This window comes from Rhea americana, unplaced genomic scaffold, assembly GCF_003343005.1.
Source record: "Rhea americana isolate MKP2758 unplaced genomic scaffold, rheAme1 scaffold_87, whole genome shotgun sequence".
Lineage (NCBI taxonomy): Eukaryota > Metazoa > Chordata > Aves > Rheiformes > Rheidae > Rhea > Rhea americana.
The window spans coordinates 523397-539405 of NW_028187055.1; the positions used below are offsets into that span (position 1 = coordinate 523397).

General features: G+C 37.7%; 1 protein-coding gene across 1 annotated transcript; it reads right to left on the bottom strand.

Moving 5' to 3' along the window:
• Positions 1-4980: 4980 nt before the first annotated feature.
• On the bottom strand, positions 4981-15965 carry GALR1 (galanin receptor 1). The gene is made up of 3 exons (XM_085323753.1): positions 15264-15965; positions 8759-8824; positions 4981-5298 (listed from the first exon to the last, which is right to left on the bottom strand). Exons 1-3 carry the CDS (start codon positions 15963-15965, stop codon positions 4981-4983), a joined length of 1086 nt encoding a protein of 361 aa, XP_085179879.1.
• Positions 15966-16009: the final 44 nt, after the last annotated feature.

The window sequence follows — 16009 nt, forward strand, 5'->3', positions numbered from 1 at the left end:
TAGTTTAATGATTTACTTAAAAGCAGCCATTGAGTATCAGAATCTTTTTAAACTAAAACTGCTTACGCTCTTCAGTTAAATGGGTGATATAACTACCTATGAAGTTAGCACTGCTGCATGTACAGGCCAGCAAGTCCCCATCACTTTTYGGAGTGTTTTCACTTGGTACGTGCTAAGGGCTGTTTAATTTTTTCCCTTTTGCATAGTGATCCTAAATCTGATTTACATATAGCAGTGTGCAGAGCACATGCCATTGCACACTTATATCCTGGGTGATGCAAAACACTAAAAGCTGTATTAGTTGAAGAACACAGTTGTGCAATTTGGTGTTCAGACCTCAGTCCAAACCATTGTTAATGTTAGCTCTTAACGTGCACCCACAAATGGCCAGGGCTAATGCTGCACGAATAACCTAGACACAATCATTTCTTGACCTCTTTGAACATTAATCTTTACAATTCCAATGTCCTACAGATATAGAGCACAAATGAGATTTCTGCATCTTTTTAAGGCAAAAAAAAATGGTTAAAAATCTCCAGACATTCTGCAATATAAAAACCAAAACTGACTATAAACCTACTGCCATGTCCTAGCACAAGCTCCTTCAGATGATGGAAAGAACTGAGCTCATTTCTACAGACCGCCAACAAATGCGCAAGAAAGGAGGCCCCTGCCTATTGGCACGAGATGCTGCCGAAATGCAGAGATGCTACCTCTGTGCCTCGCTTTGCCTCTTCCCTTTCGCCCACCCTGCTGAGAAATCTATGGAGAGCAAAGGCTTGTTCTGTGTTTCTCTGCTAAAAATGCATTTTTAAGACAGACCGAACAACTCCTACTATTTAATCTGATGAAATATACAACTTCTATCATCAGTATTGAAAGTGCATATCTGTAGTGCATATTTTAAACTTCCAGAGATGTGAATGTGATGTGAAACATTGCACAAAGAGGCAGCATTTTGACAGTATACATACAATAATTTTTTAGTGAGCTTATAAATAAATATGTGATTAGCAGCTTCTGTTTGGGAACTTTAATTCCTTTCAATTTAAGGCCCAAACAAACAAATTTAAGTATGTACTAAATCACACACATGTGCCTTGCTTTAGTTGGTGAGGAAATGTTCCTTTTGCCTTTTATTTTCTTTTCTTTTCTTTTTCTTTTTTTTTTTTTTTTTTGCTGAATAGTATTTCCTCACTAACACAATAGTGTTGAATTCAGTGGGAATATTTAACTTCCTATCAGCAGAGAATTTAGCCCTAGCCAGAGAAATAATTTATGTTTGTTTACGTCARTGTGCACTGAAATCAACATTTCTGGTTGCAAACACGTTAGAAAGAATATTAGGAAACTAAGTGAGGTGAAACTCCTGCTTCTCCCTCCCACAACAAACAGGAATCACTGGCAACAAGCTCAGGACTTAAAAGCTGACATCCAGCTGCAAGGGATCATTATACTCAGCCCCTGATTTCTCTGCCCAAATTAGCCATATTTCTGGCACAACATCTTCCTGTGCAACTGCCCAGCTACTCAAGGAGTAGCCACAGCTCACAGCACATATTAACACTGCTTTTACATCAACATCTCTCCTGCGCCACAGCTAGATATGTGAACCCTTGGTAGATAAGGGTCTCATTAAGATAAGTGTTTTTGTGAGCCTTGGAGCGTGAGCTTTTTCTTAGAGTTTACAACAAGGATATCCCATGAATGCAATGAGCAAGTGAAACAGCATCASCTGCACCTCGAGGCTTCAAACCAGTCCTACCATTTTTTACAGCAGTGGCACCTTTCCAAAGAAATCTCCCCATCCATTCCAGCCGCAGACATTTTTCTATGACTCCTCCGAAAAGGGAGGTGGAAGTTTCAGAGATGCTCACAAGCGGCACCGGGGGGTGCCAGAGGCATTTTTGACTGTTYCTTCCTGCAGTCCTTCCCCACCTCTTCATCCTTAAAATTTCAAATACATGAAGCTCCATTACTGACTATCAAGCATCAGTATTTAAAATCATCTAACATTAAGAAACAAAGCCTTTTTCATATGAAACAATCAACATCTTCACTTTATACAGTTCTATATTTACATTATAACTTTTTACTTATAGTAGAAAAAGCACAAGCAATTTGTTTAACAGCAGAAAATGTAATATTCCAAGCTGTACGATCACCTAAGATAAAWGATATAAATTATAAACTGAGCTGAAGTCTGTAAGTGCTCTAATAGTGTTGCTGATCAGTGGTACAAGACCACATTACATTGTCTTGGCACTAAATCTTTTCTGCGGAAATCTGCTGTATGTAGATCTCTGAAGTCACTTGTTTTATTTTTTCAGTGGGAAAATTTAGAGATTAAATGATATCAAAAATACAAAATTTTGAAATTAAGGGTGGCGTGAATTCATGCAGAATTGCCAGATTTTGTATTTTTTATTACATAGATGATCAGTGAAGACTAAAATTGTATTACAAGTTCTGAAAAATCTGAAAGCTCAAACCAAYTTTAATATTGCTCTATACTGTGTTTCCTAACCTCAAACCTAATCCAGAAAATAGTTTTCTGCACAGAGGAGCCCTTCCTCTCCTACTTTCTAATTGAGCTTTTTCRTGCATTTTGTGTTTGCAGCAATAACATCATACTACTTCATATGAAAGAATGGATAGAAATATCATGCATGAAATAGCATGTGTTCAGTATTATTCAAAATAGATAAAGTTGGCACATGACTAGACATTTTCACRTGAACTAAACATCAGTAATATAATGATTGATTGTGTTTCTCAGATAATGTCATAGTTTTCTTCTATCAGTCTGAATGCTTTTTTAAAGTAAGTCTATGGAGAAAAAGGAATTTGGCAGATACTAGCTGACACTATTTAATGTTTTTCTCAATGACCTGGACAAGGAGAGAGAACACATCCACAGCAAGTTTGCAGATTACACCAAAATGGGGTGCAGTGGCGTACCCATTGGAGGACAGGGCTACCTTTCAGAGGTACCTTGATAAATCAGAGGAATGGGATATCTGATGGGAACAGATATCTGAAGAAAGTCAAAAACAGCAGATCCAAATTCCATAGAAAAGTCCAAGTTCTGCTTATAAATAAGAAGCTGAAAATGAGCCAGCAGTGTACCCTTGCGGCGACAAACCACATTCTGTATGAGCAAGAATCAGCCAGCAGGTAAGAACTGATTAGTCCCCTCCACTCGGCAGTCGTGAGGTTGAGTAGCTCTCACATCTGGAATGCAGGGCCCAGTTTTGAWCATCCCGGTCCAAGACAGAGATGATAGATAAGCTGGAACAAGTCTGGTGGAACGCCACCAGTATGKTGAGGGGACTTGGAGCACAGTACACAAGGAAAGACTGACGGAGCTGCGTTTGTTCAGCTTGGAGAAGGCTAAGGGGAGAATTTAACTGCTGTTTTCAGTTATGTCTTGGTTAGTYATAGAGAAGAGTAAGCCAGACTCTTGTTGGATGTGCACATGGAAAGGACAGATGGCAACAGTCATGAGGTACACAAGTTGAGGCAGAGGTTGCCCAGAAAAGCTGTGAAATCTCCATCCTTGGAAATTTTCAAAACTTGCGTGGACAAGGAACTCATCTAACTCTGAGGTCAGCCCACCTTTGAGATGACCTCGAGGTTCCTTCCAAACTAAATTTTTTTTCTGATTCTATGAATCTCTAAAAAAAGTCATAAAAATGYAGAAGTTTATCGTATTCCAGCTAAGACTAATGGACACACTCTGTCAAATCAGATGGGAACCAAATCAGGTGTTCTCAAAGGTTACCTGAAAGGCTGTTAACACATGTGACCAAATGCCCTTTTGCTGCTTCTTTAGAGGTTTACCTCTTACAGACATATTAGGAACTGATAAGAAATTTACAAAACTGCTCATGTTATTTAAGAATTTACAGAACTGGACCACTTATGTTATACACTGTGCACTGATTTAAATGCATCCTTTTTAATTTTTCCCATTTAGAACTACATGATATCAAACCCCTCCTAGAATTTGATATGCAATGCTATTTTTAAACACTTAAACATTGCCTGGAATTTCTTTATGAAACAGAATAAAGAATATGTATATATTGCACATTTAAAACTATATCTCTATCTTAAAGTCTATAAAGTAAACAAAACTRTACATATACATACACACATWTATACAACACCTAAAGAAAACCTTCCCTCAGGGAGACATGAATCACCATTTTGATACAACTACGTACTTAAATAGCATACACAAAGGTGGTGTGTATGCCATCAGGCAAAACATATGAAGGGGAAAAAAGGCCATCATTACTCAGTAAATTACATTAAAAAGGCAGCTAAATAGATAAAAAAAATAAAAAGTAAAAAAAATAGCATTTCCTCTCTAAAGCAATTGCCTTAAGTTGTACACAAGTTATTTCAATGCATAATCAGAGCCTGTGTTTACTTTAAATGAGAAAAATCACTGTCAAAAAAAAATCTGAAGAGAAAACAAAAGTTTTAGATTTGATTTGACAGCTGAACATTCCTCCCTGAAATCACAGTACTACACAATATTTGTCATTTTTAAGACATGAAATTTAGCTATCGCTTCACTTTTATGGAGTAAGACGTCAGAAAATTCAGTTCAGAACTGCACAACTATTTGTCCATATTAATGCGTCTTCCTTCACAGATSTGTATGGTATATGTTGTATTTGAATGTTAATTCACTGTATGCTTAATGCATAAGAATACAGACGTATCACCAACATTTTTTCAGAAATATCAAAGTTCCAAGAGCTTCATTTGATAAAGCTATCTAAGATACAAAGGATCAACCCAGTTATCTTTCATACTAGTTTTACAAAGCCTTGCTACAAACATAATTCAGTAATTCAGTAAATTAAATACCAATTATCAAGGAAAAGCTGAACATAACGCTCGTTGTGCTTTGTTTTTCTAGAAGTCTAGTTCACACAAAGGAGAACCCAACAGGCAGCACAAAGCTCACACGTGCGTACAGTTGGTAGACGGCGGTGTGTCTATCCGACTTTTATTCTCCTTGGCATCGTTCAGAGGTGACTCACTACCTAACTGGCATTTGAAGACTTGTTTGTAGGCCTTCCTAAAATTCTCGGAGAGGAACGCGTATATAATCGGGTTCACCGAAGAATTACTGTAAGCCAGGCAGTGTGCAGTTACTCTGAAGAGGAACGAGGCTTGAGTCAGTGGGAAAACTCCAAATTCAGCCCAGAGATGAATGACATGATGTGGCAGCCAGGATATGCCAAAAACCACTACCACCACCAACACAGTCTGTGCCGTCTGAGACAGGGAAAGAAAACAAAACACAGATAAGCACAGATACAAGCACTTAAAGAACCAGAACTGCTTCAAAATCATTATTTGTGAAAGAGAAAAATACTGAAAGAGAACACACTTTTGAATACTTATTAATGATTTTACTTCATCACGCGTATGTGTTTTATTTTGCATAGTGAACTACTTCAAAAAGGATATAAGCCTTGAAAACTCCATAGCAAATAGGAAATGTATAATTTTGCTCAGAAGTAAGGAGTGATGTTCCTGCTTTCCTGCATATTGTCTTAYGCTTTTGTGAGGTGGACATGAACTTGACATAATAAAATCACAATTTAGGTCTTTGGAATATCTAACTCAAATCTAAGGAGCTGTATTTTAATATGGTTCACAGGGATTTCCGACCAGAATTTAAAGAGGGCTCTAGTATTCATGAAGGCAGTTACGCAAAGTAATTCCTTCTCTGAAAGAGCATAAAACAGTCAGACTGATTTTGCTCAAGTGTCTAAACAAGGAGCAGAGGCTTTTATGAAAGTCTCTCTAGTAAGCATAAAATTTCTCTGATGGAGTCATACAACATTCTGGGTTACAACTAGGAAAAATGACAGAAGTTGGGAGCCTGACATTTTTGGTGATTGCATATTGGTTTTGACAATCTGGAAACTGAAGTTGGCTACCAAACACCGAATTTAGAAAACTGTAACATAATGAGTAAAATTTCCTAAATCCTGCCTCCTGACTCCATTCTTACTATTTTCACAAGGGCCATTAATTTCATTAGATATATTAAGACARCCAGAATATCAGTATAGAAATTTCAGGTCTTGTACATATTTCTYCAAGGCATAAGGGAGTCAAATTGTCAATGTTTTCTTTAGCTTTCATTTATTTCTTCAGAAAAAGCAGTAAGTGTTTTGCAGTTACTCAACGAATTAATACCTATTTCTCTAACAGGACCCCTTTCAACTAAATCACTCTACCAACATAAGCCTAAGATTAATTCCAAAGCATAGTATGTTATGAATTATTATAAATATGATATTAACACTCTACAGTGTAAGTTGATTTTTCAGATAACGTAGTCAGCTCGTCACAGGCAGAACGGACTGCCTGTGCCCATGGCACGATACCCATTTCAGCACACAGAATGCCTAGATGTTTTGCTAGCTTATTGAACTTGGTCTGTACTTACTTGAATTGATTAATGCCTGGTGATCATTCATACTGACGTATCTAACCACAATATGACTTAACTTCTTACAGAAAAAAGGTTTAATTTCTATGGCAACAGGACAAATAATTGATGACAGATGTTGTTGCTGGTTAGCTAAATCTTTAAAGCAGAAACCGAAGGACATTATATCTATTGTAAATATAATTTGTTTAGTCTAAAAAAAATCTGTCTTCATAAATCATTTCTCTCTTTAGCCCTGTTGAGTTTAGGTCAGTACACACTAACAAGGAGCCATACAAATATTTTCTCTTTCAGCTCTCATCACAAAACAATGTGCAAACAAGAAAGTATAAATTTAAAGTAGTTCACTCTCTGATCCCTTCRATGTACTAATATTCCAACTGAAAAGAGATTACCAAGATACAGTTATTTCATAACGTGTTACATCAATTTGTTCAAAATTCAAAAAATTACACCTGGAAAATCACTAACTTTCAATAGACTCTATAGATGCAACTGAAAGTGAAGGTTGAGCATGTGTCTCTTATACCTATTATGCTTACAGTATATCATACCTGCAGAATAAGTAATTACACATAATGGACTGAAAATCCTTGCAACATCTGTTTTATTGCATTATTCCTCCCGAGCCTAATTTCAGAGCTTACCTTTACATCACCACCACTATAACTTGCAGCCAAGGTAACAACAACTCATGTTTACCTAATGAGATCTTGCTTAGGGTTTCTTACTAGCAAATGAAAACCAYTGAAATAAGATTTTAGCAGTTTTGACTTTTACATTACAGTTTTGTGTGACCAAAAAGCCCCCAAAGCCCCTGTGATTTAAGCACATTTGTATTTTTCATTAACTTTTTTCAAACATATGACAAATTACTTTTAAGATTCTTCTGTTGAAATTTTCAGACAAGTTTGAATAAAGTTAGAAGAATTGGGACTGAAATACAGAACAAATTATGAATTCTTAGCTAAACAGTGGAAGAAGAAAGATACAGTAACCAGAGAATGTCCACTAATGAAAATAAGAGTTGCTTTGAAAAACGTGAGTTAGGCCTTAGGATCAGAAACTTAGTTTTTAAGTAAAAAAATGTTTTGTGCTTCTTTCTGCTTGATTTCTGAACCAACGTATGCCTCAGCAGTCTTGGACATACCTGCAATGTTTTCCTTTACAACATGCAAGCCAGTTCATAATCTAGATCTGTCTTTTATTTGCAATTTCAATTTTTAGCACCTAGAGAAATGCAAAGATATTTCCTATTTCACAATACCTTACCTGAGAGGAAAGATGGCAATATAGAGACCACCTTTGAAAACTACACTTTTGGCCTTTGTATATACATATATACATATATACATATATACATATACGTTAAGCATTCTGATGAATCAAAGATATACTGCTTTTAATTCTAAGAATTAAAATCTATTGTTTTTTCCCAAAAATTAGAGAATGCATAAATAATAGATTCCTTATTCACTGATGAGTCCATATGTATCTCATCTACATTGCAGAGAACCTGCACGGCCATATGGTAAGAGTGATCAGATCAAATGAAGAACTATAGCCTTAAGGTTTTTTCTGACCCTGYGTTCATAAACCGAGAAGTTAGTCAAATGATTACTGTGGTCAAATCTCAAAAATCAGAACCACATCACATTATCTGACAAATTCACTCTATAAACACATATTTCAAATATTATTCTAATTTGCAAAGCTAATGTTCTGCTTTAAAGATTTTTCACAATTCTGCTTGTATCCAAGACTTAAGTCTTGAACATAAAAAAAAAGGGGGGGGGGGACTTATGGAAAATAGTTGAAGAATTGCAGAGTCAGGAAAGTCTCTTATTAGACTCCTGCCATGAAGTATGATAATCCTCATTTGGGAAGTCRCATCATATAAGCTGGAAATTCTTCACAAAACATAAAAAAAATAGCTAAAAGAATATTTATAAGAAAAGGGAAAATTGCTGGTGAGCCAAAAGAAACATTTATATTGGAGACAGAAAGTTTCTCAATGTCCAAATTTCAGATGCTCCAAAGTCCAGAACACGTGGATTTCAGGTAATGACTTGACTCATTGTGATGGAAAATTCAGATCAGAAAATATTCCAATTCTGCTAAGTTCAGGAAGACACTGAGTATGTCATTAAATACATCATTTCAAATCCTTCTCTCCTTTACATCTTTGACAACAAACAATACAATACCAAATTAACATACCCATAAAACTAAATTATAAACAAATAGGAATTGGTAATGAAAGTGATCTACCTTTTTCTTGGATGCTTCTGACTTCTTTGACATGTTTCTCAACTTTTTATGCAGATGATTAAGAACCTGAAAAGATTAATTTGCATCTTGTATTTCACCATTTTCTAGAATTCATAAAACATATTTTTAGAGTAAGTCTCCAGTGCTGCATGAGTTGCTTACAAACACTGATGATCTAATTTACACATACCAAAAGTACATGGTGCAAGAATCGAAGGAACTGCATATGTGAATCTGCATGTATTAAGAAATACTGAGCACACCACCATTCAATTCTTACATAAAAATACAGATGTATCACATAAATATATAATACTGTGAACAATGCAATAACTAGAAATCTATCTTTCAGCTAGAATTAGCAATCATTCTTCTTTCATTAAAATGTCAGTGCTTATTAATTTAGATTGACCTTTACTGCATGTAATATAAAAAGTGTATGTTTTGAGTCAGAGCTTTTCTGAGTCACCTGCATAATTTGCTTTCTTCAGATGGATATTTGGCTAACATAATCAGGATGTTAGTCCTATCTAATCTTCAAAAAGAAGCCTGAGCTTATAAAAACAATTTATGCTACGATACATTTCACATGAGGTATGACCTTTATCAACAGTTTGAAATTACTTGTCATGTACATTTCATAGGCCTGTTTTTAAAAATATGGCAAAATTACTTGTCATCCAACAATAAGGTCCAAATTTTAATGTAAACTTAAGATTTTGGATGGTGGATATCAGGAATGTGCTCTGCCTTATCTGCAGCTACAATATGTTCTTCATCTGAATGTGTTCAACAAGTTGCAAACCATCCAGTGTCAAAAACTGAGATATTTAATTAAACTCAAAGGTTTAAATAAAATTTAGTAAAAGGAAATTTTTATAAATAATGTTGAGTCAGATTGCAGAGCTCAAAGTTACATGACAATGATATTAGTGACACTTTACATCGTTCAAAAATGAATGGAGAGCAATTAATAAATGAGATCATCCAGAATTAAAGTAAATGTGCATTTAGAAGATTATTGAAGGAAAGTAACACTAAATTTTAGGGCTCAGAGGGAGACTTCATGAGGTGAGGAAGAAGGAAGAAATTCTCTTTCACCATTCAAGGAAGTTTTCTCTGTTTTCTTTGGAATGCCTCGCTAACCATGATCAGGAGAGGATACTAGATAAGACAACCTACAGATCTGATCCCATGAGGCRTTTATAGGTCTTAGAAACATATTTAATGTGTTAAAATAAAACAGGATGTGAATGATTTTGGCTCACCAGTGAATTCTGTTTTTAAGTGACTGCTCTTATCTATTTGGGAATCACAAATAAAAATAAATAAATATCCTGCATCTAACATAGTTTAACTAGAAACATAGTTCATTGGTGCACGTCTGTGTACTGACATGTGCATGTGTGAAAGACTCAGACTTGCATACATAACACCACTCTCTCTCCTGAAACACTAGCCAGGCTGCTACCTGGCAAACCTGAACTCATTTTCTCTGAGAAGCTCTGGCTTTGCCTCGACCCTTCTTCCTTGTCCCTGCGGAAGCAGACCAGAAGGAAAGGGCAGAAGAAGTTATAAGCATTCTTTTGGTTTTGTTCTGAAACTTTCAACACATACTTTTGCATGGCATCTCTCTCGCTCTCTCTCCAGTCCAAAGGAAGATGCAGTAGTCAAAGGTGTTCTTTTGGATATTTTGTGGGGTTATGAAGATTTAGATGATAACCTTCCAAAGAATCCTTCTCAGCATTCCTTCTATATCCTCCTCATAAAAATACACATATTTTATGAAATAAATACGTGTAACCTCTACAATGAAAGCATTCTAACTCTGCATAGTAGTGTACCAGATGGTTTGCAAACCAGTAGCAAGAAATATAAACAGAATTTAATTACCTATCAACAGCAGTGGAACAGTACTCAGAGACCAACAGAAAAGCTGTGGAGGAATATTAAGGGTTATGTTTGTGTACAGACACTACAAGGCCAATTAAAGACCCCTTGGAGCCCTGTTCAAATTATTTCTTTTCCTGGTCAATGAAAAATCTAGTGTTTCTCCAGTAGCCACTGTCACTTCACCTGAATGAATAATAATTCTGTATCTCTATATGTGCCGCTTTTTCTTGTCTCTGGTCATTCCCCAAAAGAACATGTTATTCACAGAATGAAATACTCCCCCTGCCAAATAGAAGTCCACAATCTTTTCCAATGAGGTTTTATAACTTAGAATTCAGCTCTGTGGAAAAATCAACTCTTTACATGAAGCTTTTATAACTGCACCTTTCACATATCTGTTGATGGAAGATCGTAATTGGCTCTGGGAAGAAGAGCTTTTCTTTTTTCTGCAGATGAAGATGGGGTTCTGTGGGAAGAGAGTTACGCTCTTGTGAAAGAGGATGTAAGAAGGCTTGTGTGATCACAGAAGTGAAAGCAGCTCCATGCTGGTGCAGACTGTACTACCAAAACTAGCACTGATCACATTTGGGAGGATTTTGATTTTGCCTACAAAGGGACTGTTTTTTTTTTTTTTTTTTTTTTTTTTTCCAGTCATTGGGAACTACATTTAGATGGTTTGAAGATTACCAGTAGGCCCCAGAGCAAACACTGAGGGACTATGACCAAATCAGGATGAAAAGGGGATTTTTCAATAAGGGAAGGAAGGAAAAAAAAAAGTTTAAAGAATCTGTGTCTATTCATGCTTGAAGTATCTGTATTCATTCCTGTATGTCAATCAAACAATATAAAAGTTTGAAATCTGCACTGTTCCAAAGCATATTTTCTATCTGGTAATACATAATCATTCTACTGGCTACACCTTCATTATTCGTTACTTTATCCATTTAAGCTCATGCATCAGGAAAGCCCTCCCAAGCTCATTATCTGATAAGAATGAACCACTTGCTTAACAGAGCCATAATGTGAGCATTATGAACCATATTTTATAATATGAATCTGATTTAAATTCAAGTGCCATTGCGTGCAATCCGTTTGTTAAAGYAATGCTGCTACTTCTATTGTCACAACAGATCTTTCACCCTCCTCCATTTAATAGTGTCTCTAATGTGCAATAGCCTTTTTCTTTTCATTGCAGATGAGCACTCTCCACTAAAATTTTCCCTCATGGCAAAATTTAAGATATACTATCTCAAGCTGAGAACCACATAAGCTTTTATTTTATGTTGAGGCTCCAGCTTTTTATGACTTATTTTTAACCAACTCGATAAACCATACAAAACTTTCCTGAATTCAGAATGTTAAAACCTATGAAATTTTTAAGATTATATATCTGTAAAATGAAATTAATCTTCACCATATAACTATTCCCAGGATTTTCAAAGTTTGCTAATGATTTTAGGTGCCCAACCTACAGGACTGAAACAGGCTGAACTTTCAAGGAGTGAAACCTCATGGCTGGGAACTCAAAAGCAGAGTCACCCAAAATCAGTTGTCACCTTGCACTACTCTGGTAGATGACAAGTGTTAGAAGCTCATTGTGAATCTTTTATCTCTTTGGTCTTTAAAAATGGATTACTGAACAAACGTCACAGCAATGTTACAAAACACACACAAAAAAAAGAAATAAAAACTAAAAAAAATATTGAATATCATGACAAGCCATTTCAGCCTGTCTGTGGTATGCAGTGTTGTGAGTAACTCAATAACATTGTTCCTCTGGCTGGAAAAGTAATTTTCTTTAAAAAGCAGTTCTGTGAGGACTCGAGGCAATGTTTTCCTATAGATTTGTGTTTCTTGACTATACGTTCCCAAAATGAAGTTTCTCCAACACTAGCAGGCCATACGTAAGACTCCTTTCCTATGTGGATTGCCTGATGTTTAGTAATAATTCAGTGCAAACTGATTCTCCTTAAAGAAAAAAAGAAGACAGACAGGCTCTTTTCACACAACTGAGTAAACAGCATTCCTTCTGGTATTTCCATTCCTTTATCAAATTTGGTTGAAACCAATCCATAGTTATTTGTGGCAGAGAGGAAATGGATAGCTGTACACATCCATTTCCATCTATATCATGTACACATGATATAGAGCATGATCCCATAAATCTCTGCCTTAAGAACACATCACATGAGATTACCAGCTCTGATTTTGTGGGAGGACAGTTCTTCCAAATACTTACCACTAATTTAGGATTTTCCTAATTTGTAACACTATTGTTTTCTACTGTGGAGAGATCTCAGTAAAATATGAATCTCTCCTAACATAATTTAGACAAAGAGAAAGAGAGAGAGAAAAGGAACTCAGACACCTATTAGAGTGCCTAAAGAAATGAGACTTTCAGAGCTGAAAGTTCAATTTCAATTTGCTTATAGAGGAAAAAGAACTGCCTTTAGAAAGTCTGGAAAGGGCAATATATTCAAAAAGCAAACTACATCTCTCCTTTGTCTAAATGTACTTTATTAGAAGATTGTGCTACTTAGCAGACCCCAGTTCATGAAAATAAATCAAGTCTCTAAAAACTAAAGCATTTATCTTTATAATATTTCTGAGACTATTACACAGGAGCTGTCCTTTAACTTTGCGTGTACTGAGCAGCCAAAATATCTAGTATGCCTCATAGTATTTCAGTGACATCGATGAAAGCTCCCAGTGACCACTTTGCTGGAGACCTCTGATAGGAGCAATGACTTTGACAAATTCAAAACTCCAACTCTGATTTTTGATTGCCATCATCCTTAATTTCTCCCTCACTCTGCCCAATGTGCCAAAATATTACAGCTGGAGATTTGCCAGCAGCTCTTAATGAGGGCAGGAATAAGCCTTTATGCTGCAGCATGCAAACACATTCAAGACCCTTCTACAAGGCACAACATTTTTTATTTCTATGGACCCACAGGGCAGTAGGTGATATCTCCCAGAATTCATYCTGTTAGGTTGGACCCTCCAGCTTGATGCCACAGCCAGCAGGATTGCACATACAAATTCAAGACATGTCAATCCTTAGACCAAGCAGAGGTGAGATCCCAGTCTGGCAGCAAATTAAGAATGAGATTTTAGTGCAATTTTTATTGACCTTGATCTTATTAACTTATTCTGGGCATGTATTTCACATCTGGGAATTTTGTTAAATTAAACATATTCATATTAATAAGAAAACATCTGCTTTTCTTTGAGTGCGCTATAAGAACACGGTGCGTTCGGCTTACTACATTTATATTTTGTTTAAGCATATTTAAATAAATCTTTACTTTTTCTAGACTATGCAGGACAGTTACAATTTTGAAATATTTGTTTGCAATTTTCTTTCATGTATCTAGATTTTAAAGGCTGTGAAATGAAGATCTTTTGGCTTTTAAAAAAATAAATACTAATTCTTAATGCTTGAAAAGTCTTCTCTTCCTATATTCTGTAACAGTTTCAATATTTTCTTAAAACACTGTGGTGATCTAAATCTACAGTAACAGTCTCTTCCCCCACACTGCTGATAGTCACATTCACTACTGAAGACGAGAAGCCTGTTTCTTCACCCAGAGGAACGAGAATTTCATTTATATAGAAAAACTGGATTTACCCTCTCCCTCCCTTTGCCCAGTTGCTCTTGTTTCATCAGAAACATTAGAAATGTTGTACTTGGAATTCTGCATAACTCAAAGTTTTAGTAATGCAGAGATGTATGCCACTCTAGCCTTAATTTCTACATCACATTTAAATTGATGTATGAAAAGAACATAATAGTTTAGTATTTATTTTGAATGAATAATTTTACTAAACAAATTAAAACTACTTGATTTGCTAATTGAAGAACTGTCTTCTCAACACTTAAGCAGTCCTTATTTGCAAGAGCAGACCTTTCATCTGGGTTGCAATTAGCAGTAATAGAGAACGTGACTATTTGCAGCAGAAGCAGGAAAGTCCTTATATAGCTTCATTCAGGCCCTCTCAATTATTGCTTTTTCCTGCCTGGATCACTGCTTCCTATCACTACGTGCCCTTGCTGGAGGCAAAGGTAAATCCGCTTCACCTGGGGCAAGGCAGAGCTCACAGAAACCAGGTAGCATGGTGTTCTTGTTGCACTTAACACATTGACTGGATCAGCCCAAATTGGTGGGTTTGTAGTACTTTTTAAGCTCATTGCATTTTAAAGAATCACAGTGCTTTGTATGAAGCCTGAACAACTTGTTGCTTGGCTGCACTTTACTTGAGTTTAACTCCTCATGCACCACAGCAAGAAAATAAGGGCTGTGTTCACGAAGAAAGCAGCAAGGCACTGGGGCTTCTTAACACTGCACACCATGGGAATCTGACGGAGTACCCCAGCATTTGCCTGCACAACCCTTCCCCAAGTACAGTGCCCATCCTCACCTCTCTGTCCCCCGTAACACGTGTACTCCCAACCACCCTTCAGCTGTAAAACCTGCTCTCACCGCTTGCACCACAAACTCCCCCATCTTGCTACATCACACCAACGTGTCCCTCCAAATCCCCAGGGACGTCCCCACATCTGAACTGGACCTCACACACACACCCACAATCCCCACCCTCCTTGCCCCACCTTGGCATAGCAGAAGGAGATGAGCAGCAGTGGAAGCAGGTAGCCAAAGACAAATGTGCAAACCACGTAGACCTTCTTGTGGTGTGGGTTGGGCCACTGCTCCCAGCAGAAGGTCTGGTTGCTGGCATCGCGGTGGAAGAGGCGCTGGTGGTGTGCCATGGGTGAGGCCATGGCGAAGGAGAGAGCCCAGATGAGTCCCACGCCCAGCAGCGCGTTACGGGAGACACGCAAGGCCGAGGAGCGCCGGGAGTGCACGATGGCCACGTAGCGGTCCACGGACATGGCTGAGAGCGTGAAGATGCTCACCAGCATGGAGACAGTGAAGAARTAGTGGATGAACTTGCAGATGAAGGCGCCCAGCACCCAGGTGGGCAGCACGTAGACTGTGGACTGGAAGGGGATGCAGAAGAGCAGGTAGGCCAGGTCAGCAATGCTCAGGTTGAGGATGAAGATGTTGGTGGTGCTGCGAGGCTTGCCYGGCTTGCTCCGCGCCAGCACTGTGATCACCAGCGAGTTGCCCAGCACCCCCAGGGCGAAGATCAAGCCGAAGACGATCAAGGTGATGAAGTTTTCRATGCCGATCCCGAAGAGGGGCTTGCCCTCCGCCTCCGGCAGCCCGGAGAGGTTGAACTCCCCGCGGGGCGGCTCTGCCCCGGCGCCGGAGCGGTTGAGGGGCGCCGCCGCCGGCTCCCGCACCTCCATGCTGCCCCTGCCAAAGTTTGCGGGGGCGGAAAGCGGAGACGCCG